The following is a 24,643-nucleotide window of genomic DNA, read 5'->3' as shown; positions in this document are numbered from 1 at the left end:
TAGGTACTCTGTTTGTTCTAGAGAATCCTTCCAGAAACATGGGTTTCAGAGGAAGGTTCATTCATGCAGATTCCTGAAGAACTTTTCCGTCACCTGGACCGCCACGTTTCTGAGGATCCCTGAAGGACTGCTGGGAATCTGGAGAGTCTAGCCTGGTGCTCCTGCAGGATCCTGACCCATGCTGGGAGATGACAGTGGACCGTAGAAGTCCTTAAAGCCTGCAGGTACCTACAGGACGCCACATAGACCCCCTAAAACCCAATGAAGTTCCCAGAAGACCTCAGCCTGGATGCATTGGAGGAGTGACACAGCCTGAAGAAGATCTTGGACAGAGTCTGACTGTTAGAAGGGTACTCCTGTCCTCAGACCTCCTGTAGGACCGGACCAGCACAGCAGCAATGGGGACCCTTCGAGACCTCCAGTACGCCCTGCAGGAGAAGATCGAGGAGCTGCGGCAGCGCGACGCCCTGATCGACGAGCTGGAGCTGGAGCTGGACCAGAAGGACGAGCTGATCCAGCGGCTGCAGAACGAGTTGGACAAGTACCGCTCGGTGATCCGGCCCGCCACGGCCCAGCAGGTCCAGGCCCAGCAGCAGAGCCTGGGCCTGCAGCCGGACCAGCACCGCAGCAAGCGGCAGGCCATCTCCGCCGAGCCCACCGCCTGCGACATCAGCCAGCTGAGCCACGTCACGCTGCCCTTCTACCCCAAGAGCCCAGAGTACGTAAGCCACAGCCTGAACCTTTTATTTTTTTAGTCTTACTTTTTACAAAGGTTTGTCTGTCAGTGCAGGTTTTTGTGGATTGGCAGGCTCTTTCAAGTCAGACTACGTGCCTTTTAGCCTGGACTGAGTCTCCTTGGCGGAACAGTCTTCATAACAATGAGTTTGACTGAAGTTGAGGTCAGTGATTAACATGAAGGCTGAGCGTAACGCAGCTAAGCCTGTGAGTCAAGACTGAGGGGGAAAAAAAGGTGTTGAACTCAATGTAAATGCCATAGTGACTGAAAAAAAACTTTTACTGGTCTGTGGCAGTACACACACACACAGCAGTGGAATTTGTGGATATTACATCCACAGGTACAGGAACAGTTACAAGTACATGTGCAGTTCCAGGTACAGTTTCAGCTGAAATTACGAATACGGCTGTAGTAAAAGTTAGTTGGGCTGACAGTCGGGCCTGAGTGACACCATGAAGTGGCTCCATCTGCCCGAGGAGGAGGAAGAGGAGGAGGAGCAGGAGGCTCTCTCCTTCAGGTGCTTCCTCTGAGCTCGTCATCAGCTTTCATCGGTCGGCGCTCTCACATCGCTGCCCTCATTTTAACACAATCCCAGTGGGATGAGTCACTGAAGTCTGCGCCGGGACGGCACTCTTCCTCTCAAACACTGAGGAGTTGCGTCATGCCCGATTAAAGCTCTTCTTCCACCACCTGCAGGTTTTATCTGCGCTCCGCAGAGAGTCTGACTGATCTCAGAGCAGCCAGCAGCAGACCGTGCTGATCCATAGATGTGGTGGAGCAGGCCCACCTGCACACAGTGCAGCAGAGGCAGCGCTCTGTCGCCTCCCAGTGGTGACAGTAATGTTGGCAGCAGCAATGTAGGCAAAAGTCAGGATGGGAATAAGCCTGTTAGCTGTCGGCCCTTCTGACATGACATTTGATTTGACAACTGAGGTGGGAAATAAAGCTAAAAGAGCCAAAACATCGTTGTGAAATTGATCGTTTGCTTCACTGCTTTCTTTTTGCGATACGTCGGTTGTTTGGATGTGATCAGTGTTTGACTGATGTGTCCCTCTGTGCTGATGACATGTCTGAATGTCAGCAGTCGCTCCTTAAAGTGCATCAGTCTGTTCCGTTGCGTTGACGTGTGCGTGTGTGTGTGTGGCTGCAGCAGTGATGTTGTGTATCTGTGCTTGGTTAAGCAGCAGTCGTGTGTTTGTGTTGCAGCTTCATGGTTTCAGTCTCTCTGAGCTCCGTAAAATAGAAAATGTCTTTGTGTGGAAATCTGTGGCAGCGATAACAACCAGTGTGTTGGTTTTTAATCTGTGTGGTCCTCCCACACACACACACACACACACACACACACACACACACACACACACACACACACAAGCAGCTGACAGGGTTTCATTTACCATCCCACCACCTCTCGCTGTCAGCGTCCTGCAGCTCTGTGTGTGTGTGTGTGTTATTTTAAAACACGGAGTATTACAGTGGAGAGCGTGTGGGCTGAAAACACCCAGCAGCTCTCCTGCTGTCTGCACTGAAGCTTCACAAGCAGACGAGTTAATGACCAGCAGACGCAGAGGCTCTTATTTTGAAACAGTAAGACACAGGCAAGTTTCCTGCTGAAGATTACTGGAAAAGTTCACATTTAGGCCCCGTTTACACAGTGTTTCAAGGGAAAGCAGATTGTTTTTGCATTTTTCATTTCAGAAAACTTCCCCATTTACACGGCAACGTTTTGAAAACGACGTCCGTTTACATGGAAACGGAGGAAACGCTGAAAACGATGCCGTCAGCATGCTAGGACATGAGATGGCGCTGTTTGTCATTTTTATTATGAAATCAAACACACATGCCTGCAGAGAACAACAGGCTGTAGACATTAACAATGGGAGCACAAGAACATACAATGGTTAGATGACCAAGTTCAATCGTTATTCCGGTCACTCAACATTAAAACTACCAACGCCAGGAGAATATAGTCACGACACATTGTTCATCTACTCACACATGTGAAGAACTATTTACTAAAGCCGTGGTGCACATGTGCGGCAGCAGCATTTCAGAAAAGTTCAATTTTCCACCCTGTTTCCATGGAAACAGAGTCCTCACATTTACGAAAAGTTCCGCCTTGGGGGCCATTTTCAAAAAGTTGCAATTTTGTGTTAACGGCTCCCCAAACACAAAGCAAGTTTTCTGTTTTCACTTGAAAATGCTGCACTGTAAACTGCTTTAGCTTTATTGAAAAATAAAACTCTTGAAACAGATCATGAAAACGCCATTAAAACACATTAAGCAAATGTGTTGTTAAAATATAGTGTAATTGTTGAAAGCCAACTCAATAGGTAGGAAAAGAGAAATGGTGTTAGAGGCTTCTACTTCACAAGCGACAAGTCTTTTTTGTGTTATTTTATTGTTTTTATTAATTTTTATCTCCATTTGTTTTATTGTTTGTTGTTTTAATCATTACTATGTAAATTAGTTTAAGCTCTGAATGATTTTGAAGTGAAGAGAAATTAAATTGAGGGTTTTAATGTGCTGCTTCCTCCTCCTCCTCCTCCTCCTTTATCGTCTGGCAGTAAAGTTAAATGGTCATCATGACGCTCGTTTCAGTCTCTGTTCAGATAAAACTCTTCTTCTGTTCTCCGCCTCCCATGATGCCTCAGTCGCACAGACAATTGACACCATCCTCCATCAAGTCTCCGGAGTTAAAAGCACCTGTGGTTCCTCCAGTGGAAACTTCAGAAAGCTCTCCAACCACGTCTTTTTATTTGGAAAAGTTCCTCTGAAAGTTTGTGAAAAAAATAAGAAACACCCTGTGCTGCGGCGGGAACAAGCTCACTTTCTATTTCTGAGAGCTTGACAGCTTAACAACTGGCTCTTCCACGGGTTCATTTCCTTCTTCATGTGAACGGTTTGGCTCCTTTATTGGCTTTGGAGCTTCGAAGTTCCCCAGCGATCAATTCTTGGTCTTCCACTCATTGTACTGGATCCACTCTGAGCAGATCGGTCAGTCTGCACATACCTGATGTAGATTTTTACCTCTCTTTGATTTTTTGTACTTTTTAACATCTATACCAAAAAACAACTTATTCCCTTTATTCCATAGCGAAATGATGCCTTCAGGAGGATATTACTCTGTATTTCTCTTTGTTGCCGAGGATCATAAATGCCCCGACGGCCTCTGTTTATCCTCGTCTGTTTGCTTTCTGATGCTCGTCTGGTTTCTCTGGTTCACCTGAGGTCAGAAACTCTGAGTTTATCCTGTGCGAGTCTGCAGATACAATCACTGTCACACACCCCAAGTCTCACACACCGCCGGCATCAAATCCACCTCGAACACACACCCGGAGGACTGAGCAGACTCATTACGGCTGCACATGCTGACTGAGTGATGTTAACACAAGTCATCGGGGAAGGAGACAATGCACGTTAGCGTTTTATGTGTCTGAGTTGTGCAACGAAGGCAATTAAGTTAGTTTTGAAGGCAAACTGGATCTAATTAGGTAGTTGTGAAACCAAAGCAGTTTGCCTTTGCTCTAATGAGCTAACCTTAGAGCTAACAAGTTAGTTTACCAGCTAAAGTATTTGCGTCTGAGTTCAGGAGTTAGCCTTGAAGCTAAAGGGGCTAATTAGATTAAAAAAGAAAGGAGTGTGCCATGGAAACAACGGGCTCGTTTTGATGATGAAGGAATCAGATGATTTTGAGGTTTCTCTGTTTGATGTGACTCACTCGGCCTGTGGTGAGGAGACACAGGCAGATTTTATCCTCCTCTGCAGGTCAGCGGCTAACGCTAGCGTAAATGCAAACTCCATCAGGCCTCAGTCAAAGTTCTTTGGCAGGGAAATGTTTCTCCCTCTGAACCGCGGTGTCTCCTCTGGGCAGATCGAAGGAGCTGATAAAGGACGCCATCCTGGACAACGACTTCATGAAGAACCTGGAGCTCTCTCAGATCCAGGAGATCGTGGACTGCATGTACCCGGTGGATTATGGGAAAGACGCCTGCATCATCCGAGAGGGCGACGTGGGCTCGCTGGTGTTCGTGATGGAAGGTGAGGAGCCGCTGAAGCTTTGAACCACAGATATTAAGCAGCTTCACATTCACATTTAAAGAGAAATCACAATACGTTTCCTTGGTAACTGTGTGTGTGTGTGTGTGTGTGTGTGTGTGTGTGTGTGTGTGTGTATATGTGTGAGATTTGTGTGTTATATAAGCAGCCTGTTTAGTAACATGAGTCTCCTACTGAATACAGCTGGATATCTTCTTAACAGCTTCAGTCAATACACACACACCCACACAGGGATGTAGAGGTCAAACTAATGCTAACATGCTAGCAGGCTAACAGCGTCTGCATGCCGGCTGCAGCTGGTCTGATCGAGGACTCACATCCTCCTGATCGGGAATCAAAACGCTGTTTGCAGCATCACCGTCACAACCAGATCCCAAACCGCTTTCTCAACTTAAACAATGCGTGTTAAACCGGTAAGATCCCCACGATTCAGCTGGATTGTGTTGTATCGCCGTCGAGTTTGGCGGGGAGAAGCTGGCAGTGGATGAAAGTCCTTCACTCTGTGGGAAATCAGCAGGAAGCGGCGCAGCGCTGCAGCTTCGTGTCACAGCCACCAGTGTGAAGCTGACACAGAGCAGCACACTCATTATCTGCAGGCCAAATTAAAATGTTTTCTTAGTTTCTGTACTTGTTGCATCACGTCTGCTGTCTTGTGGCTAACGGGGTAACTTTAAAGCTTCCGGCTGCCCACACAGACGCCCTGCTAATGAGGAGGACACACACACACACACACACGGGTGTCTTTGTGGGTTTTTTTTTTTAAATAAAAGAGCAGTGGCGTTCGGTCTGAACGCCTTTAACAACCAGTGAAACCACCTGCTGCTTTGAAATGTGGGAAACCTGACTCAAGTTTTCACAGAGCTGAGAGAACATACAAACAGCAGAAAAGGAACAAACAAACAAGAGAGAGAGAGAGAGAGAGAGAGAGAGAGAGAGAGAGAGAGAATATACAGGGATCAGTTCAGACTCAAGTGTAATGGAAGAGATGGAGAATGTTTGGAAATGTTTCAGTTACTGAGAAATAAAAACAGCAGAGAATGTGTCTAAATATAATGACAGGAGGTAATCCCTAAAAAGAACATTTCTGTGTGTGTGTGTGTGTGTGTGTGTGTGTGTGTGTGTGTGTTGTGTTTGCCATAATGAGAAGAGCTGGTGCATCTGTTTCTTCGGCCAAACAGAGAATTAATGAACCACACACACACACACACACACACACACACACACACACACACACACACACACACACACACACACACACAGTGAGAGCTCTCTGGTAAATGTGGTTGTCATGGTAACGTGTTTCAGTGTTTTCACAGTTTGTGAATTTTTTGGAATTTTTACAGATTTTATTTTTAAAAAGACCATAAAACCAGAGGAAGAGGAGGGGAGACGCAGGGATATATAGATAGAACCCTGTGAACTGAAGAGAAGAGACGGAAACACAGATGGATGCAAGAAAAGGAATGAAGAGGGAAAGTAAAGTGGACAAATATTAAAAACAAAGAAAGTTGGAAGCAGAAGAGCTGTGCTTAAAAGCAAGATGAAGATGGTCAAAATGAATAGGGAAGACAAATTTGGAAGTTAAACCAAGTCGTCAGTGCACTGAGCGCAAACAAAAGTTATTTGAAACAAATGGAATTTAGAAGAAAAGTCAATGAGAGACTCCAATAAAACAATGAGCAAGAAAGACATTGAAGGTTTGATTGGTCTCACTTTAAAATATGTTCCAACAGTAATGCCTTTAAACTTTTTTTTGAAACGTAATTTTCAAAAGTAAACATTTAAATGAAAATTGAATGACAACATAATCATCCCACTTGAATAGATAGATCAAATGTTTGATTTTTAATAGCTAGGTAACGTGCTCTACACATTACATTAGTTCAATGAAGGAAAAAAATCTTCCCTGTTGGTGACTCTCAGGAATCCAACACTGGCCCCTTGTCAGAAAGCTCTTTATCTTGTTAATATTTGTCATTATTTGTTAGAGCTGTAAAGCCTCTTTATAGTTCTCCTTCCATTGCTGCTGTCATCTTTACATCATCCACTAGAGGGAGACTTATTTTTATGTGTGTTCATTTCTACAATGAAAAAGCTGATGAAATGCCATAAGAAAGAAAAAAAAAAGAATGTTTCATGTCACGCCCTCACTAACACCTGAAATGTTCACTTAGTTTTTACTGAACAAACATGCAAAATGAATTAAACAAAAAGTAAAACTGTTCCTCCCCCCCTCGGCTCTCCTCTTCCTGCTGATGCCTCAGAGTAAAACCACACATCGCTCTCGTGTGTGTGTGTGTGTGTGTGTGTGTGTGTGTGTGTGTGTGTGTGTGTGTGTGTGTGTGTGTGTGTGTGTGCGTGTGTGTGTGTTGAAGTTAATGATCATTACAATTAGCAATCACAACAGCAGATCCTGTTTGTGTTTATCTCACCATTCGCCATAATGATCCCCACCATCTGGTGTGTGTGTGTGTGTGTGTGTGTGTGTGTGTGTGTGTGTGTGTGTAATGATGATAATGATATCTCTGGTTGTTTCTATGTGACTGTAAACATCAGCAGAAACAAACTGTGTCTTGAAAACCTGAAACATAGTAATAACTCCTGTGTGTTCTGTCCATGTGTGACCTGCAGGTGACGCCACCACACAGTGAGTGGACGACGAGAGGCCGAATTACCTGTCATTTTATTGATCTGCAACCTTGTTAACAGTTTAGAAAATACCAAGAGGCCACAATGTTACAGTGTGTACAATGTTCACAGCTGTTCTAGAGATAGATGGAGCAGAACGGTTAATGAGCTAAACCTGGTGAAGATCGAGATTCCCTCGACTTGCTCTGCAGCTGCGACGAAAACTGTTGAACAATGATTGACTGCCTGTCTGGGCGTGTTGTCGTGATTGATGCCAGCTGTAACAGACGTGACTGATGCAGGCGTGTAGTGGAGGTGTGTTTTCTGATCCGCGTGACATTTTGTCCGTCCTGCGGTTTGAATCCGTCTTCATCGATGACACTTCGAAATGTCACAAAGTCTAAAGGCCAAACACACACGCCGAAACTCAGGAAGCACGAACCAACTCTTTGTGTGTGTGTGTGTGTGTGTGTGTGTGTGTGTGTGTGTGTGTGTGTGTGTGTGTGTGTCAGTGACTCAGCTTTGTTTTTCTGCTGATGACAGCCGACGAGCTTTGATATGTGAAGTTTTCGTTTCCACTCAACATGAACCCGTTAATAGCTGCCTGACTACGCCTCCCATGATGCACCTGTTCATTGAACTCTGTGTGTGTCCTAGAGGGGAAGGTGGAGGTGACCAAGGAGGGGATGAAGCTGTGCACCATGGGACCAGGAAGAGTGTTTGGGGAGCTTGCCATCCTCTACAACTGTACACGCACAGCCACCGTCAGGAGTGAGTATCCATGCGCACGCACACACACGTGCGCGTGCATTTTTTTTTTTTTTTGTTTGGACTTCCTGGTACAGTCATCACTCTGCAGCGTTGCCAGGCAGCAGCCTCCGTTCCAGCCAATCATCTTTGTTTTCGTTGGAGAGGCCGAGTTTCCGGTTTCTCGTTATCTCCACGGCAACGAGGAGCTGCAGCTGGAGCAGCCGGCGTCGTCCACACAGCTGCAGTGAGCTAATGACACGTTCCTGATCAAACTGTTGGCCAGCAACACGACACCAGTCAACAACCTCAGAGCAGTGACACAACAACATGTTGTAAACATCACAACTCAAAAGCACAACTAAAAAAATACTGAAACTAATGATGCAACAGTACACTACAACTGCAACAAAAATGCAATAATCCATTCACAACATTGACACAACAAACAATAAAAGAACAACAAACACTTCAGTGACAGTGATGACACCAACAGCACAAAACTAAAAAAATGCCAGACATTTAACTAAGACCATCGAGGCATCAACAGCACAAGATTACGGGGTAGTCTACCTTTGAGTTGGAATGGGTTGAGGTTGCAGTTAGTTCAGGTCTCTGTGTTGTACGGTTTCACACTCTCTCTCACCGTATTGCACAGTGTAGCATTGTGTATTACTGCAGAGTACTTTGTGGCACTGCATGGTATTGTTTAATACTGTGTAGCATCTGAGGTGCTGTTCACTTAGTGGTGTGACACTGTCAGTACTGCAATATTGTGTATTAATAGGTGGTAATTTTTACTACTATGCAGTCATGTTTAGTGATGTGAAATTTTGTGTAACACTGTACAGTAACGTGTAGTACTGCTCTCTGCATCTCGGCTCATCACACTGAAGGAATTTAGGAATCTGGGTGTCTCCACGGTAACTGCAACTTCAGGTGGATGTCTTGTAACCGTAGCAACAGTCTCAGTCTCAGGACTTTCTCTCTCTTACACTTTGTTTAGCTTATTGCGTGTGTGTGTGTGTTTGTATGTGTGTGTGTGTGTGTGTGTGTGTGTGTGTGTGTGTGTGTGTGTGTAGCTCTGGTACAGGTGAAGCTGTGGGCCATCGACCGCCAGTGTTTCCAGACCATCATGATGAGAACCGGACTCATCAAACACGCAGAATACATGGACTTCCTGAAGAGGTGAAGAGACCACTGAGCTTTGTTTCACATCTGTAACACATCTGTATCACCCGACTGACAATCTGTCAATGAACGCCACACTGCTGACGTCTGCACACACCCCTGTCCTGATCATGGACCAGCGTGGACCTGGTTTTGACTGGTTTGGAGCATTATGCTTTTGGACTGCTATTGGAAAGGTTTTTTTTTAAGATGTTTTAAACTACAGTAAAACATTTTTCTTCCATTTTTAAACTTTTTTTTGGTTGGTATATCATGAGTTTTTGCTCCTTAAAACTTTAAAATTCTTTGCAGAGGACTAAACTGTGTTCTTCTCTCGATAGAATTTTCTTGAACGTATTTACTGAATGAGAAAATAATAGTATAATTTAAATAAATTGTGTGTGCGCGCAGTGTTCCGTCTTTCCAGGGCCTCCCAGAGGAGACCCTCAGTAAGCTGGCGGATGTCATGGAGGAGGTGAGTCTGCCCCCCGCCCAATCAGGTGCCCGTCCTTCGTTCTTCGCTTGTCTTCTGTGGTGGAATGAGACACTTTCCTCTGTGTTCAGACTCATTATGAGGACGGCGACTACATCATCCGACAGGGAGCCCGAGGAGACACCTTCTTCATCATCAGCAAGGGACAGGTGGGTCCTCCTCTCATCCATCGATCGGCCGACTCATCTGGATTATCAACACTTATCTCAAATCTCCACAGGTCAGCGTCACTCAGGGCGACGCGGCCAATCAGGAAACGATACACCTGAGGGAGCTCGGCAGGGGGGACTGGTTTGGAGAGAGAGCGCTGCAGGGGTGAGATCACGTGGACCCATGAAACCGACGCCACAATGCACTGGAATCCTGAAACCCTAAAACCGAACTGTGAAACTTTAACCTGCAGTACCGCCCTCACCCAGCAGGTGGTACCACGCTTCCTTGTTTCGATTCATTCATTATCAAAATACCAAATTTTGGTCATCCTCTCTGTTTTCCACACCCAGGTGAAAATAAAAATGCTACGTCTTTCCTCTGAATGCGACACATCGACCACAAGAATTACTTCTGTTTGAACCACTGCTCCCTCTGCATTTACCAATTTGTAGAGACCAGACAGATGAAAACACACTGACGTTTGTGGAGAGCCTTCACATGTCACATGTTAAAAACATGTGACAGCAGGCGCTAAAAACTGAGACGCACTTGAACACACCACATGACCTTGCATGGGCCTCTTATGGCCAGGTGAAAACAGCTCCTGTGTTCAGGTCTTGCTTCATGTGCTGCAGTTTGTCGGTTTGAAGTGCGATTCCATGTTCTGTCCTCTGGGGAGCGCCGCCGAGGTGTGCTTGAGCCGTGTTTATCACACTCTGTGAGGACCAAGATGAAGCATGAGTGTTCTCGTTACTCAGATTGGAAAAAAAAGGAACATGTCTTCATGCAAACATCAAATGTGAGAGTTTAATTGACCTTGAAACACTGAAAATGTTCCAAATAAGCAGTTGAGTCATCAAAATGTTTGTCCTGGTTCCAGAGTCCCAGCGTGGCTCCTCGTGGACAGAGCCATCAATTGAAAGTCAGCCGCCTCCGTTTTCAAGTTCCCACCAAAACACTGAGATGAAGAAGTTGAATTTATACTGTGTGATGGAGAGCTGTGAGCATCACAGCTGCTAATTCATGTGTGTGTCTGTGTGTGTCCACAGGGAGGATGTGAGGACGGCGAACGTGGTTGCTGCTGGCTTGGTCACTTGTCTGGTCATCGACAGAGAGTGAGCGTCTTTAGATCTGAGAGCTCAGTCTGGTTTAGTTCAAGCTGCTGCTGCCCTCTGCTGGCTGTGGACTGCATACACACACACACACACACACACACACACACACACACACACACACACACTTAAAGAAAAAAAAAACAGTTGGTGTGATGTCTATGCATTTTTATATTTTTTGAAAGACAGTATGTTTAAAGCAGTGTTTTGATTGGTTGCTTTCTACTCCCTCCTCAGCTCATTCAAGCATCTGATTGGTGGACTGGACGACGTCTCAAATAAAGGCTACGAGGACGCCGAGCTGAAGGCCAAGTGAGTCAAACACACACACACACACACACACACACACTTCAGTGGGTCAGTTACTTGATAGTGTGTGTGTGTGTATATGTCATATGACACACCAGGTGTCTACCTGTCAATCACGGCCGTTGCCACGGTAACAGTAAACAGTAAACATGTTTGTGTTGATCTTCTCCTGTTTCACATCTTTCACTCAAACATGTGAAAATAAAGCAAAGTACGACCATATTGTCGAAGTTGTGTAAATGCTTGATTAATTTAAGTGTGAATCATATTCACTTCAATGTGCACCATTATTAAAACGTTCATCTTGTTTAATTGAAGCCTTTTCTCGATTGCACACATTCAGTAGAACTCAGACTATCTCTTTATCAGATACAAGTGTTGAACATCTGAGAGATAACATCTCCCATCTTGTCTTTCATGTCACAACACATGTGACTCGGGGTCAAAGTGTTGTTGTACCGCAGGAATCGAACTGTTAATCCCTTTCTCACCATTACGCACTAATTTTAGACTGAAACACCAGAAGAGCTCAGCTTCCAGGAAAGGAGGTGGAGGAGAAGGAGAGGGCGGGGCTGGGGAGAGAGAGAGGGGAGGAGAGGAAGGAGGAGTGGAAGCCACTTTGATGTCAGCGTGGAACACGTCTGGAACCAGTTTGTCAGCCTGAAAACATTTTACCATTGAAACATCCGTTTGAAACTGGTTCTTGTCAGCTTGAAACCACTTTGTAACCAGATGAACATCAGGTTGAAACCAGGTTGACAACAGTGTGAAAACAGTTTGAAAATTGCAGTTTTGATGACAGTCGACTGCTGACACATTACAGTCCTCCTAATCTCCTCCTAATCTCAAATCTCAAAAACTTCAGACCTTCAGACGTGAACAATTAGAGGAGAAGTGATGTTTTCCAACATTAAAATTGGTTTACATTTGAACGATTCTCCGCTGCTGGTGGAAGATCTGCTGCACTGTGGCTCTTTGTTTTGAGGATGCATGTCAACAGTGAACACAGTTCTGGTTTCACACCAGTTCAGTTCAGACCCATTTTCAGATCTGTCTTCTTTTTTCTGGAACATTTTGCATTACTTTCGACCTGGTTTCGGACTCAGTGGTCCGTCTTGATGGGGATCAGGTTGGCAGGTTTTAGAGAAGTGGGCCGCCGCTGAAGTGGAGACTTGGTGAAGGCCACAGGCTGCTGTAAGTAGTAAATGGTGGACAGTAGTACGATGAGAGCAGACCTGATGGTGTCTGGTGGCTTCCAGGTCAGGACAGAGTGTCCTTCAGCCTCTTGACTCTTCGTTAAATAACCGCGCAGCGTTTATGGACTCAACCTCCCAGCTATGTTTCCACCTGCTAAAAATACAGCCGCTGCCGCCCGGGGCCAACCTCCCGGGTGGTATTTCACCCTGCGGGATGCAGACGGAGCAGACGAGCTCCTGAGGAGAACAGGACCGGCCTCCTGCAGGTTTCCCTCCTCTGGACCTCCTCCAGACACACACACACTCACACAGACCCGGCCAGTTCCCCTCGTCTCTCCCGTCTGACCTTCATGCACACAGAGCTGGAGGATCTGGATTATCTGGAGGATCTGGCAGCCTCACCTCACCGCCAGCACCGGCTCACCCCGACGCCCCCGGTCCTGCAGCGCCGCGCCGGCCCGCACCATGTGAACCCGAAGCGGAGCTCCTCTTTTCAGACACTTCTCTTACGAACGCTCTGCCGAACCTTCTCCTGAGGAGTTTTGGACGTGTGTTTTGAAGGACAGGTCAGTCTTCACAGACTCGACTTCAGTTCATTCGTCCAAATCACCCGTCGACTCGTTCCCGGATCAAACACACCTCAGGCCAGTGTGTGAAGCTCGGATATGAGGGAGCTGCTTAACGTCCCTGTGAGGCGGCAGCGGGAGCGTCTCACCAGCCTCCCCTCTACTCCCTCCTCCTTCCCCATCACCTCTTTCTCCATCCAAACCTCTAAGAAGTTCCCCTTTTTCCACGTGGTGAAATGCTGCAGGTATGACTGGACCGGTTTGCAGCTGATCCTCGGGCTCCTCAGTGAGTGTTTTACATGTTTGTATTTGCTTGATGACATTTTGTCTTTTTTTTTTTTTTTGCCTTTTATCTTTCTTTAGATACGAAGCTGAGAATGCCTTCTTCTCCAGCCTGAAGCTGACCGACTTCAACATCATCGACACGCTGGGGGTCGGAGGCTTTGGACGGGTTGAGCTGGTACGATCACGTTTCACTGAACCAGATTCAGAAGCAATCTGGAACAAGTCCGATATTTACCAACCTACCAAATGAAAATGTTCTCATCTAGCAGCTTGAAACCAGTGAGACACCTGCTAGAAATCAGTTTCAGAATATTTTTTTGATTCCACGTTTATGTAAACTTTACATCGTTGTAAAACCTTCAGACATAAAGATCCTTTCATAGTTCAAAAGCCTCAATAAGCAGATGATGTCAACAGTGAGGCAGTGGGCGGGGCCTGTCAGTGCCAGGGCCAGGAGGCGTGGCTAGGAGGGTACTGAAGGTCAGAAGGGAAGCCCTGTGGAGGGTTTGCCCATAAATAGGCGGGGGTCCCGGCGGAGGGGGTCCCGGCCGGCCTGGGAAGTATTTTTAGAGCGAGGCTGATGTCAGAGGAGCAAAGTGACTCCTGACAGGCTGACGCAGTCCCACAGTCATGTGATCATGTGACCGCACTTACACACATACATATATATCTATTTATGTATACATGTATACACACACACACACACACACACACACACACACACACACACACACACACACACACATACACACACATACACACACAGCTGTTTTCATACAGCTTGGTTTCATACCATTTTTTTATGTTTTGAACTATTTTCAAAATTTTAATTTTAAACAATTTTTTAAAATATGTCTTTAAAACAAGTAATAATTGATGCCTGTCATTGTCTGAATATTTTCAGAATCTTTAAACTGTCCTTTACTGTTTTAAACTGTCTGTCTCCAGACGTTTAGAAAAGCTTAAAATTGACACAAGTTGTAAACTAGCTTTTTTTTTCTTTTCTTTTTTGCCGTTTTGAACAGTTTTGGAAATTTCTAAACTATTTTAACCAGCTGAGAGCATGCGTGATCTGTGAAGCAGAGCTTAATGTTCTGGTTATTTGGTGTTCCAGGTGCAGCTGAAAAACGAGGAGGCTAAAACGTTTGCCATGAAGATCCTGAAGAAACGCCACATTGTGGATACGAGGCAGCAGGAACACATCCGCTCTGAGAAGCACATCATGACCGACGCTCACTGCGACTTCATCGTCAGGTCAGCATCGTCATCGGCTCCAAGGAACAAAAACCTCTATTCTAAGAAGGAGAAGGGATGGACGGATGAGCGACAGGTCGTGTAATTTTGTGTTACGCTAACAACTCCTTGTTTTTTCCATTCAGGTTGTATCGAACATTTAAAGACAGTAAATATCTCTACATGCTGATGGAGGCATGTCTGGGAGGAGAGCTGTGGACACTCCTCAGAGACAGGTAGTCCTCCTCTCCTATCCGCTCCTTCTTTTTCTTCTTTGTTCTTGTCTTCCTCCTTCTGCTGAAGGTGTATCTGAATGTTTGTGGCATTGGGATTGTATTTAATGATCAGTGGTTAAGTGTTGGACTGGTAGGGGAGAAACTGTCAAGAGACTTACCGTCTGAGGGCCGCTTTTAAATCTTTGCTCCGGTTTCAGGGGCTCATTTGAGGATTCGACGACCAGGTTCTACACAGGCTGTGTAGTCGAAGCCTTCGCCTATCTGCATGCTAAAGGCATCATCTACAGGGACCTGAAACCTGAAAACCTCATCCTGGACAGCCGAGGATACGCCAAGCTGGTACACACTACCCTCCCTCCCAATCACTGTTCATCCTGAACTTGATCCATCAGGGTGAAGATGGGGATGATAACCCGGTCTGTTCTTCTGTCTCTTCCAGGTGGACTTTGGTTTTGCGAAGAAGATCGGTTGCTGTAAGAAGACCTGGACGTTCTGTGGGACGCCAGAGTACGTGGCTCCAGAGATCATCCTCAACAAAGGTCACGATGTCTCTGCGGACTACTGGTCTCTGGGCATCCTGATGTATGAGCTGCTGACGGGCAGGTGAGCACCTTCACAGGAAAGTTTCTAGAACTCAGCAGAGTCCAGCTTCGGTCCTTCAACGGGTTCTTGTGTGTCTCCAGTCCTCCATTCTCAGGTCCAGATCCCATGAAGACCTACAATGTCATCCTGAGGGGCATTGACATGATCGAGTTCCCCAAGAAGATTACCAAGAACGCTGCCAACCTCATCAAGAAGCTCTGCAGGTAGGGGGTGCCGTCTGCCAGCAAGTCAGTTTTCACCTGCAGGGTGGATGTTAATGTGTTGCTGTGGCGTCCAACAGAGACAACCCATCAGAGAGACTGGGAAACCTCAAGAATGGAGTCAAAGACATCCAGAAGCACAAGTGAGTGAAGTGTCTGCAGGCGTTTGATGGTTTTTGTTTGGTCTGCTGCCGTTTCCCAGAGTGAAACAGACCTCTTTGTGTTCAGGTGGTTTGAAGGCTTCAACTGGGAAGGTCTGAAGAAAGGAACGTTGACTCCGCCCATCAACCCCAACGTGAGTACGAACACAACTGGTTTCATGAATTACGTACAACTCCTAAGTCCTGAATCAGTGAAGGATGATTGAACAGCTTTGAGTGACCAACAACATGCAAATATCTGACTTCTGACTTCATGCTCTCCTGTCCAGGTCTCCTCTCCAACCGACACCAGTAACTTCGACAGCTTCCCCGAAGACTCGGACGAACCGCCACCAGACGACAACTCAGGATGGGACTATGACTTCTGATCTCACAAAGCCTGACCCAACAGTGGAGGCAACGGCAAAGACTTTCTCGTCAGACTTCAATAGAAGTGAGCTTCCAGCCGAAGCACCTGACCTCGACAAGGCCACCTTTTCTGTAGCCACAAGTCAAAGTTGTGCAGACATGATTATTTGTTCCTGCCTACAAATCAGTCCTGAAGACTCTTTTGCATTTGAAGTTCCTTTGATTTGAGAGATTCAGGTACCATCAATAGAATCACCACAGTGACATGGGGAACTCTTCACTCTGCGATGGTCTCTCTGACCCCTGAACAAACCCGATTCCGCGTTCCACTTAAACTAAACCGTGGATACATCCGCCAGTCAGCAGTCAGTCACATGTCACAGCCTTTCTTGATGTCCTGGCTGATGCTGCAGCACTGAGAGGTGAACTCTGACCTTCGTCGATGGCTCCAGCCTGAGATTTGATGTCTGAAATTGTCACTGAAACTACCTGAGACTAAAGCTGGTGCATCCGCAGGCGTTCGGCGAAGTCTTCACTAAGTGCTTTCAACAAGGCTCAACCTGCACCTTCTTAAACCCTGAAGGTTTAAGACACAAGGCAAGCTCCACGTCTGAAGAGGCAAACTTGAGGTCACCGTGTTGCCTTCACTTCCCTTCTCGCTTTCTGGAACTTTGGATGCAAAGACAGACGCATATAGGTGTTGGGTGTCGTAGCTGTTCTCACCCTGTGTGGATCAAAGAGGTGAACTGAACATTTCTAACCTGAATCTTTCCTTTTCTCTCACTCTTTGAGTTGTAAACCTTTGAGTGGAAGCATGAGAACACGTGTTTGTAGATATTTTCAAGACTTGCAACATGTTTTTACATTTAAACGGTTGTTCAACTTTGCTAAAAGTGCAGCGGTAGCTTTTTAATTCAACACATCAAGATCTGGACTTTCGGACATTTTTCCTCTTAAGAATCTGTGAATCAGTCCTTCATCCGGACACTGTTTGTTTCTTTATTCACCTGCAACTTTCATAAAGACAAAGTGAATTTTCCCACTGCACAGTGGAGAGCCAAGTGGAGTTAAATGCTGTGTGGAATTCAATGAGTTTCATAGGTGTTTATTGGAGACCAAATAAAATGTCTTTTTTTAAACGGTGTGAATCAGCATCACAACAAAGTTAATCAGATCAGCTGAATGACTTGTTTCTGTTTTCATCAGTCCCATGGATATAAAACATCAGATCCAACTCCACCCACTGGTCCCGGGTCACATTCAGGTCTCAGTCCAGTGGTCGGGGTATTGATGTCAGGAAGAAATGAAGGATGAAGGGCAAGGAAAGACCGAGAGCAGGACTTTTACCCTTGAGAAGTCTATAGTGGTTAATAAGATACTAACGAGGGTGACAGTGGGAGCAGGACTTTCACCCAGAAGACACATGTTCGATTCCTGAATGGCAACGAGTACCATTACTACAGCAGAAAGTAGCATAAACAGTATGCATGACCTCTCGGTTCTTTCCATGGCAACAATTCATCAACTGTTAAAATAGGAATAAAAATGACACAGCATCACAGATTGTTTCCACTGATTGTGTGTTTGGTCACAGTTTACTGATCCCACTGGACCCGACTCATCCTCATGTGAGGGACTGATGAGAGCCGATGACAGTCACTCCAATGCTGTGAAAAGATTTGAAATATTCAGCTTACTTTAACTATTTGTGATCTGAGCTGTTTTCACACAGCTGAAAGCAGGAAGCAGAGGTGCATTCTGGGAACTCCCTGCTTCCTCTGCATGTTCACAGCGACTCCACCAGGGAGTGTGGAAACTTTGCCGTACTGTGCAGTTTAAGACGTGGCTCTGATGTCTAAATGTGTATTTCTGCTGTAAATCGTGGCCTTTTTTTCGACTGCAGTCTCTTTGGGCTCTGAAGCTTTTGTATCTGACTTTTGTACAAAGAGTGGCGATTGTGTGCATGAAAACAGTGGTAAACAGTTTATTGACATGTTTGGACCAGAGGGAGAAATCTGTGTTTATAGCTGTGATGATTATTTTTGTGGTTGTAGATCGTGTTTGTATATATTTGGGTAAAAAAGTTCTTACTCATTTCAGTGGTTGTAGCTCTGCGTTCACAAAGCTTTATGCTCACGACTGTTATGAAGTGAAACCGTTTCACCAAAGCAGCTCCAATTAAAACATTTTAAAGTAAACAAGTGTTTTCCTTCTACTTCTGTCACTCAAAGCGACTACAACGAGGGCCAAACAACTGGTCATGTGTGCAAATGCAGAATCAGAATCCCTTTATTGTCATTGTAAAGAAAGCACAAATTAAATCTGAATGAAATAGCACCAGCTTTTGCAAAGAGAGTGCAACAAGAAATAAACAGTGAAAAGGCAAATATAAAATATTAAGAGCTGGTGCACATGCCTGTAGGAAGGAGAGGGGAGGGATATTCACAAGGTGAAGGCAAAAAAATATGAGAAATAAAAAAAATCTAGCCAGGATATTCTCTTGAGCTGTTGTGGATTTGTGATTTGTGTGTATTGACAGAGTTATTGCAAGAGTGAAGATTGAGGATTGACAGCTGTTCAGTGTTTGGTTGTTTGCAGCGTTCAGGGAAATGAGTAAAGCGGTTTTTCAGCTCACAAAACATTTGTACAAAACATGTTCAACATGTTCTGTCCAGTCAGCTTCAGTTTCCTCTCACAGATACAGATATAAGTATTTCCCATATGTAAATGTATTGAAGATAAGCTGATACAAAACAACCAAAAATACTCTCAGACCAGGGCTTAGACATTTAGTCAATCTAACTAAATATAAATAAAATATTTGCGCACACACTGAGAGAAGATTAAATGACTTACTCTCTGGAATGGAGAAAGAATATTTGGTATGATGGGAAAATTAAGACTGTATCATCCGAAGCTGCAGGGTTTTGGAAGTCTCCTCCCTCCTCTTGTTTCCAGTGTTTTCCCAGGTTCCTGCTGTCTCCTGCCTGACCACGCCCCCTCTGCTGTTCCTCCTGCTCTGCCTCCCCTCCCTCCGCTGCACACCTGCCGTCTATCAAGCTAATTAAGAACTCACCTGCCCGCTCACTATAAAGACTCCAGCTCAGCGTCCTGAGTTCGAGTCCATCTCCCACAGTTCCTGCGTTTTGTTTTTTTTCCCTCCTTTCTTCCTGACTGCTGTCTCTGCTTCAGGTCTGAGCTGCTTCCACTTTTCAGCCTGTTCACTTTACATTTATCTTTTTGTTTGATGAACGCTTTTTCCTGTTTTTTTTTTTCCATCAATTTTTTGTCAACATTTAGATCTTTTTGTCCACAAGATGTTATTTTTCTGGCTCAAAAATTGAAACAAATATTCAAATCACTTATGGAAGAAACTGAAAACACACATTTAATATATTCACATTTAATGTGATTTAATGTGATGTTCATTATGATTGTTACCCTCCCCCCCAAAAATGAAGAAAAAAAATCATTTTAAAATCCAAAGCAAGTAAATTCACTAATCTCATTAAATTTCATGCAGAAAAGCATCTACAAGCAGTAAACATTCAGATAATCAATTTTTCGTATTCAATGAAATTATTCAGAGAAAAAAGATATCTGTTCATAAGAGCTGTATCTGCACGTAGGGTATATGAGTTTTTTGACACACAAGATAAGTTGCAGATTCATACATATTTGCAAGAACACTGACAACACACACACGGTTATGCAGGGTTTTTCTGTGTAAAAATGCCTTGAAACTTTGTATCTGACATGATATATATAAACTGAATCAAATTGGAAGTGAAAGTTATGAGACCTGTCACACTTTGCAGTACTTCCTGTTCACACAGGAAGTGACCTCACAGGCCTGGCTGAGTATTTGAAGAGGTGATTCTCATGTGGCTGGTGACGAGTGTCGAGCAGGCCCCCTGTAGACCCTCAGCAGACCCTCAGCAGACCTCCTGTTGACCCTCAGCAGACGTCAGGGACCGGCGAGAGCCATCTGTTAGTCTGAAAGCTGGCGGAGGAGGCGGAGAGTCAAGGTGTCAGGATCAACTGTGATCTAAGGTGATGAAGACGATGTGATGAAGATGCTTTGTAGGTTTTGGGTGTGTGAGTGGAAGCACGTCGCTCCTCTTCCCCCTCCTGTTTTTATGAATGAAGCACACACACAGGATGATGTCAGTGTGAAGCCCCTCCTCTTCTGATGCGGGAAAAACCTCACGCTCTGAGAGAGAGGGAGAGAGAGAGAGAGAGAGAGAGAGAGAGAGAGAGAGAGACTCTCATCCCTTTTGCCCTCCTCCTCCTCCTCCCTCACGAACCAGAGGATGAGTAATCCAGTGATGGAGGGAGAGATGCAGAGCGACTGAGAGAGAGGGAGAGAAGGAGGGAGTGTGCCATCGTGTCCTCTTCTTCCTCCTCCCCATCCTCAGTGAGCGGAAGATAAATGTATGAAACGTCTCCCGCTGCTCTGTCAATGCGAGTGAAGCCGGATAATTCCTGGAAGAGGAGAGGGGAACAGGCTCGCCGCTGGTGCAGGGATCTGTACATGTGGGAGTATACCTGACTAATTCCTGGAAGAGCTGCCACGAGAAGGGCGGCGTGTTTCACCGGATGAAACCTCTCTAATTCTTGGACAGCAGGACTGACTCATCCTGTGGACTGTGGGTGCAGACCACCGTTCCCTCGCTGCCTCACACGATGCCTGAGGGCGTAGGACCTGGCTAATACCTGGACGCCTCGCTCTGCCCTGTCTGTGTGAACTCGTCTATTCCTTGGACCAGCGTGTTCTGGCATGTTCTGTTTCTGCCTGCAGAGTTCGCTGCTGAAGCTCCAGGCTCTGGAGGTGGAGGGGGGGCCGTCACAGGGGTCATCCCCGGAGGACAGCCCCCCCGCCCTGGGCAGCAAAGAGCCGAGGAGCCCTGGAGGTCCAAACGAGCTTGGAGGGAAGACCCAGGCTGTGTGTCACCACGTCCCCACGGACGAGAACAGCCCTCCAGGTACCACAAACCTGTGTGTGTCTGTGTCTGTGTGTGTCTGTGTGTGTGTATACCACCTCCGGGTTGGTTTCCCCGTTTCTATTTTTAGAGATTCATCCAGAATTCACAGCTTACAACACGTGAGACTCACAAACCTCCAACATCTGAGCCGCAACTCTGAATCTGTCCTCTAAAACAAGCAGCGACCAGGCTGTCAGCTCGCAGTCCGTCCGTCGATCAGTCAGTCCACCAATCAGCAACGTGTTCATCAACCAACCTGTCTGTCAGCCAGAACCCTGTTTATCCCCGGACGTCCTCTCCCACAGCATCAGTTATCTGGTTCATTACATCTATTCTGGATTGTAAAATTTACGAAGGTTCTTCAGATGAATGTTGAATTGTCTTTTTTCCTGCTGGTCATGATTTATCCACTTCCAGTCACTCTCACTTTTTACTAACTTTACCGTTTGCGTGCAGATGTGCTGGCGGTCCTGTCCAGAGCTCCACTGTCCCCCCGTCACCAGCCCTTCGCCTCCATCCAGCCCTGCCAGCAGCCCCTCACCCCTGACGGAGCGCTGCCGTCCAGCCCCCACCACTCACCCTACACCACCCCGAGGAGGAGCCCGGGGAGTGAGGGGGGAGGAGCCGGGTCAGAGGGAGGTGGAGGAGGTGCGCTCCTCCAGCTGCTGGCAGGAGGTGCCAGCCCTTTGCCCTCCCCCCGCTGCTCCAGCCCCAGTCTGAGGTTCAACTCCGACCCGGATTCGGCTCCATCACCGCCCTCCAGCCAGCAGTACATCCTGTAAGCCCCGCCTCCTCACCTGGCTACCTGTGGTCCTGGTCACCTGGCTATTAGCTTAAACCAGGTCCTGATGTGGATCTCCTTTCAGCAAAAAGTGGTCCAGATGATGGTCTGAACTTTGGACCAGTCTGACATATGTCTAGATGTGGGGACTGTGATTCTGGATTCTGAGTCCTTTTAGTTCTCAGATCTGATTGTTTTGTATGTGTGCTCAGGTGTCGGGGCCGGGGGGACAGAGATGAGGGGGCCGAGGACGAGTACCCCCCCTCGATCCCATTCCTGACCCGACACATTCAGAGCCTGAAAAAGAGGGTCCGCAGGTTTGAGGAGCAGTTCGAGTTGGAGATGAATTACAAGGTAAATCCAGCAGTCGCCAGCACACTTCACTCTCAGTCAACCAGTCAGCAGGGCTAGTCGGTGCTAATGTCCAGAGGCAGAGATGATGATGATGATGATGATGATGATGATGATGATGATGATGGAGATATTTCTCTTTTCCAGCCTTCCTATAATGATAAATATTCGAACCCTGAGATGGTGCGGGTGATGAATGAACTGGCCAAAGCTCGGAAGCAACTCAAAGGTGAGAAGAACAAATAAGCATGGACACCATTTGGCCCCACGTCCAAAAAGGTTTCCGCCCACATTCAGACAGCTATCTCATCTTTCATCCAGTCCGACTCGCAGTATGATCGCCACTCAGGTGGTTTCAAAATTCCTTCTGAGTGAAACGTGTGCCCTCAAACCTCCAGCTGACCTGAATGGTGGGGGATTGGCTGAGTGGCTTGAGGACAGTTCTGGTTAGGCCGCATCCTGTTTTCCACATTGGCGTGGCTGAACTTCTTCAATGTCGTTTGTGCACAGAGCTCCGACTCCGCCAGTCAGTGTTCGAGTCCGAGGAGCAGGAAACCACTGACGTGTGCAGGTAACAGCTCGTCTATTACACCCTGGTGTCGAATCTTTCTTCAGTCTGTTTTCACACTGGGTTTAGGGTTAGGGTTAGGGTTTAGGGTTAGGGTTAGGGTTAGGGTTAAGGGTTGGATGAGTGAAGTCATGCCAGCTGTGTCCTGCAGGTACGGCTCCAGTCAGCAAGGTGCACCGGATCACAAACCGCTTCTGGAGGAGACAGTGGAGTCACTGTTCAGACGGCTGAAGGAGAAGAGACAAGCTCTGGGTCTGCCTGACAACATGAAGGTGACACCATCTTTCACACAAGAACATGAGGCACGTACACACATCTGTATACATGCCCTTATAATTGTTGGATTTTTGTTGTGTATGTTTGTGTGTGTGTAGGAGATGACTCAGGCTCAGATGGTTCTGGAGAAGATCACTCTGCAGAAATGTCTGCTGTACTTAGAGAGTCTGCATGGGCGACCGGTGAGTCCTTGAATGCACCACAAGACGTTCAGGAAGTTAGTGAAAGGTTGTTGTTTTTTTTTTTCCCCCATCCTGAGACTGTGTGTGTGTGTGTGTGTGTGTGTGTGTGTGTGTGTGTGTGTGTGTGTGTGTGTGTGTGTGTGTTTCAGGGGAACAAACAGGAGAGGAACCTTGTGAAACCTCTTTATGACCGATACCAGATGATCAAACATCTTCTTTGTGCAAGTCCCACCTTCTTCACGATAGTGAGTTTCACAAACACACACATGCACACACACACACAGACAGACACACACACAGAACAAGCAGGTTTTACTGTTGGATTACTGCTGTGTTGCAGGAGGAAGAAGAGGGCTCTGATGAAGACTCCATGACGGTGGGAAACGCTCCCGTCCAGCCTCCTCTCAGAGGGATCCGCCCGGTGTCGAGCGAGTACGACAGCGACCACGACAGCGACCCGGCCTTCGTGTCCCCGATAGACGAGGTGAAAGCAGTCCGTCAGCAGGCGGCGCTCACCACCGAGAACCTGCACGAGGCCTCCAGGTGTGTCACACTGTCAGGTGTTTACATGCTCTCAGACGTTGTGTTGCGGTTTTGTGATGTCCAGATTATAGAGCATCTTCCTCGCATTTAATTGCTTTTTTTTTAAAGTGAGTTGCAGCAAATGGAGATACTTGGTTTTCCAGGAACTTGTTCTTTATTACCTGCAGTACTGAAGTGCCTGTGTCTTGTTCCTGATTGGCGCAGAGCTCAGCTGCTGGTGAGTCTGAGAGAAACCAGAGAGGAGAAAAAGAGGAGGAGGAAGACTCTGCGAGAGTACGAGGCGGAGTTCCTCCGTCAGACCGGGAGGTGAGACCCACATCATCTGCTTCTTCTTCTTCTTCTTCATTGTATACCAATACCTTTCCATTAGCTTCATCACAGGGCCGCCTCTCCTCCTTCTGTCCCTCTCAGGGTCTGTCAGAAGGAAGACCGCTCCCCCATGAAGGAGGACTATCAGGAGTACAAGCAGCTGAAAGCCAAGCTGCGTCTCCTCGAGGTTCTGCTCAGCAAGCAGGAGGTCACCAAACCCATGTGAAGACCTCCTGCAGACCTCCTGCAGACCTGCAGACTGCCCTTCATCCATCCAGTGCAGTAGAACACCTGCATTCCATGAGGAGTCCAGCAGAGGGCGCTTCAGTTCACAGTAACTTTCAGTGGAACCAGTGTCGCTCCAAACACTGCACCTCTTCGCCTCCTGCTGCTCTGAAGTTGCTTCTTTCTTTGTT

General features: G+C 46.5%; 2 protein-coding genes across 3 annotated transcripts; both read left to right on the top strand.

Moving 5' to 3' along the window:
- Positions 1-372: 372 nt before the first annotated feature.
- On the top strand, positions 373-18,411 carry LOC115393511 (cGMP-dependent protein kinase 1-like). 2 transcript variants are annotated; one of them, XM_030098521.1, is made up of 18 exons: positions 373-718; positions 4,608-4,774; positions 8,078-8,191; positions 9,250-9,355; positions 9,749-9,812; positions 9,902-9,979; positions 10,051-10,145; positions 11,033-11,098; positions 11,333-11,407; positions 13,530-13,626; positions 14,566-14,705; positions 14,831-14,920; positions 15,118-15,259; positions 15,360-15,523; positions 15,604-15,726; positions 15,804-15,866; positions 15,952-16,018; positions 16,154-18,411. In XM_030098521.1, the coding sequence occupies exons 1-18, from the start codon at positions 399-401 to the stop codon at positions 16,250-16,252; spliced, it is 2,070 nt and encodes a 689-aa protein (XP_029954381.1). In that variant the 5' UTR covers positions 373-398; the 3' UTR covers positions 16,253-18,411. The 2 variants fall into 2 exon arrangements, with proteins under 2 accessions (XP_029954381.1, XP_029954382.1); XM_030098522.1 differs by lacking the exons at positions 373-718; positions 4,608-4,774; positions 8,078-8,191; ... (4 more) ...; positions 11,033-11,098; positions 11,333-11,407 and adding an exon at positions 12,830-13,411.
- A 2,485-nt stretch (positions 18,412-20,896) lies between these two features.
- Positions 20,897-24,615, top strand: LOC115393238 (protein FAM13C-like). Its single transcript, XM_030098119.1, has 11 exons — positions 20,897-21,217; positions 21,674-21,995; positions 22,211-22,352; positions 22,497-22,578; positions 22,860-22,920; positions 23,069-23,189; positions 23,292-23,375; positions 23,525-23,620; positions 23,716-23,918; positions 24,123-24,224; positions 24,330-24,615. The coding sequence occupies exons 1-11, from the start codon at positions 21,013-21,015 to the stop codon at positions 24,451-24,453; spliced, it is 1,542 nt and encodes a 513-aa protein (XP_029953979.1). The 5' UTR covers positions 20,897-21,012; the 3' UTR covers positions 24,454-24,615.
- The last annotated feature ends 28 nt before the right edge of the window (positions 24,616-24,643 follow it).

This window comes from Salarias fasciatus, chromosome 8 (genome assembly GCF_902148845.1).
Source record: "Salarias fasciatus chromosome 8, fSalaFa1.1, whole genome shotgun sequence".
NCBI classification, from domain to species: domain Eukaryota; kingdom Metazoa; phylum Chordata; class Actinopteri; order Blenniiformes; family Blenniidae; genus Salarias; species Salarias fasciatus.
Note: the sequence above shows the minus strand (reverse complement) of the source record. Positions and strands in the feature narration are given on the sequence as shown.

What these genes read in the sequence shown, in the direction of transcription:
- LOC115393511 (XM_030098521.1), top strand. Translation starts at nt 399, where the DNA reads ATGGGGACCCTTCGAGACCTCCAGTACGCCCTGCAGGAGAAGATCGAG. An exon ending in GGAGAGAGAGCGCTGCAGGG is followed by an intron (nt 10,146 to 11,032) that starts GTGAGATCACGT and finishes GTGTGTCCACAG; the next exon opens with GGAGGATGTGAGGACGGCGA. An exon ending in CTCATCAAGAAGCTCTGCAG is followed by an intron (nt 15,727 to 15,803) that starts GTAGGGGGTGCC and finishes GGCGTCCAACAG; the next exon opens with AGACAACCCATCAGAGAGAC.
- LOC115393238 (XM_030098119.1), top strand. Translation starts at nt 21,013, where the DNA reads ATGTTCTGTTTCTGCCTGCAGAGTTCGCTGCTGAAGCTCCAGGCTCTG. An exon ending in AGTTGGAGATGAATTACAAG is followed by an intron (nt 22,353 to 22,496) that starts GTAAATCCAGCA and finishes TCTCTTTTCCAG; the next exon opens with CCTTCCTATAATGATAAATA. An exon ending in AACCTGCACGAGGCCTCCAG is followed by an intron (nt 23,919 to 24,122) that starts GTGTGTCACACT and finishes TGATTGGCGCAG; the next exon opens with AGCTCAGCTGCTGGTGAGTC.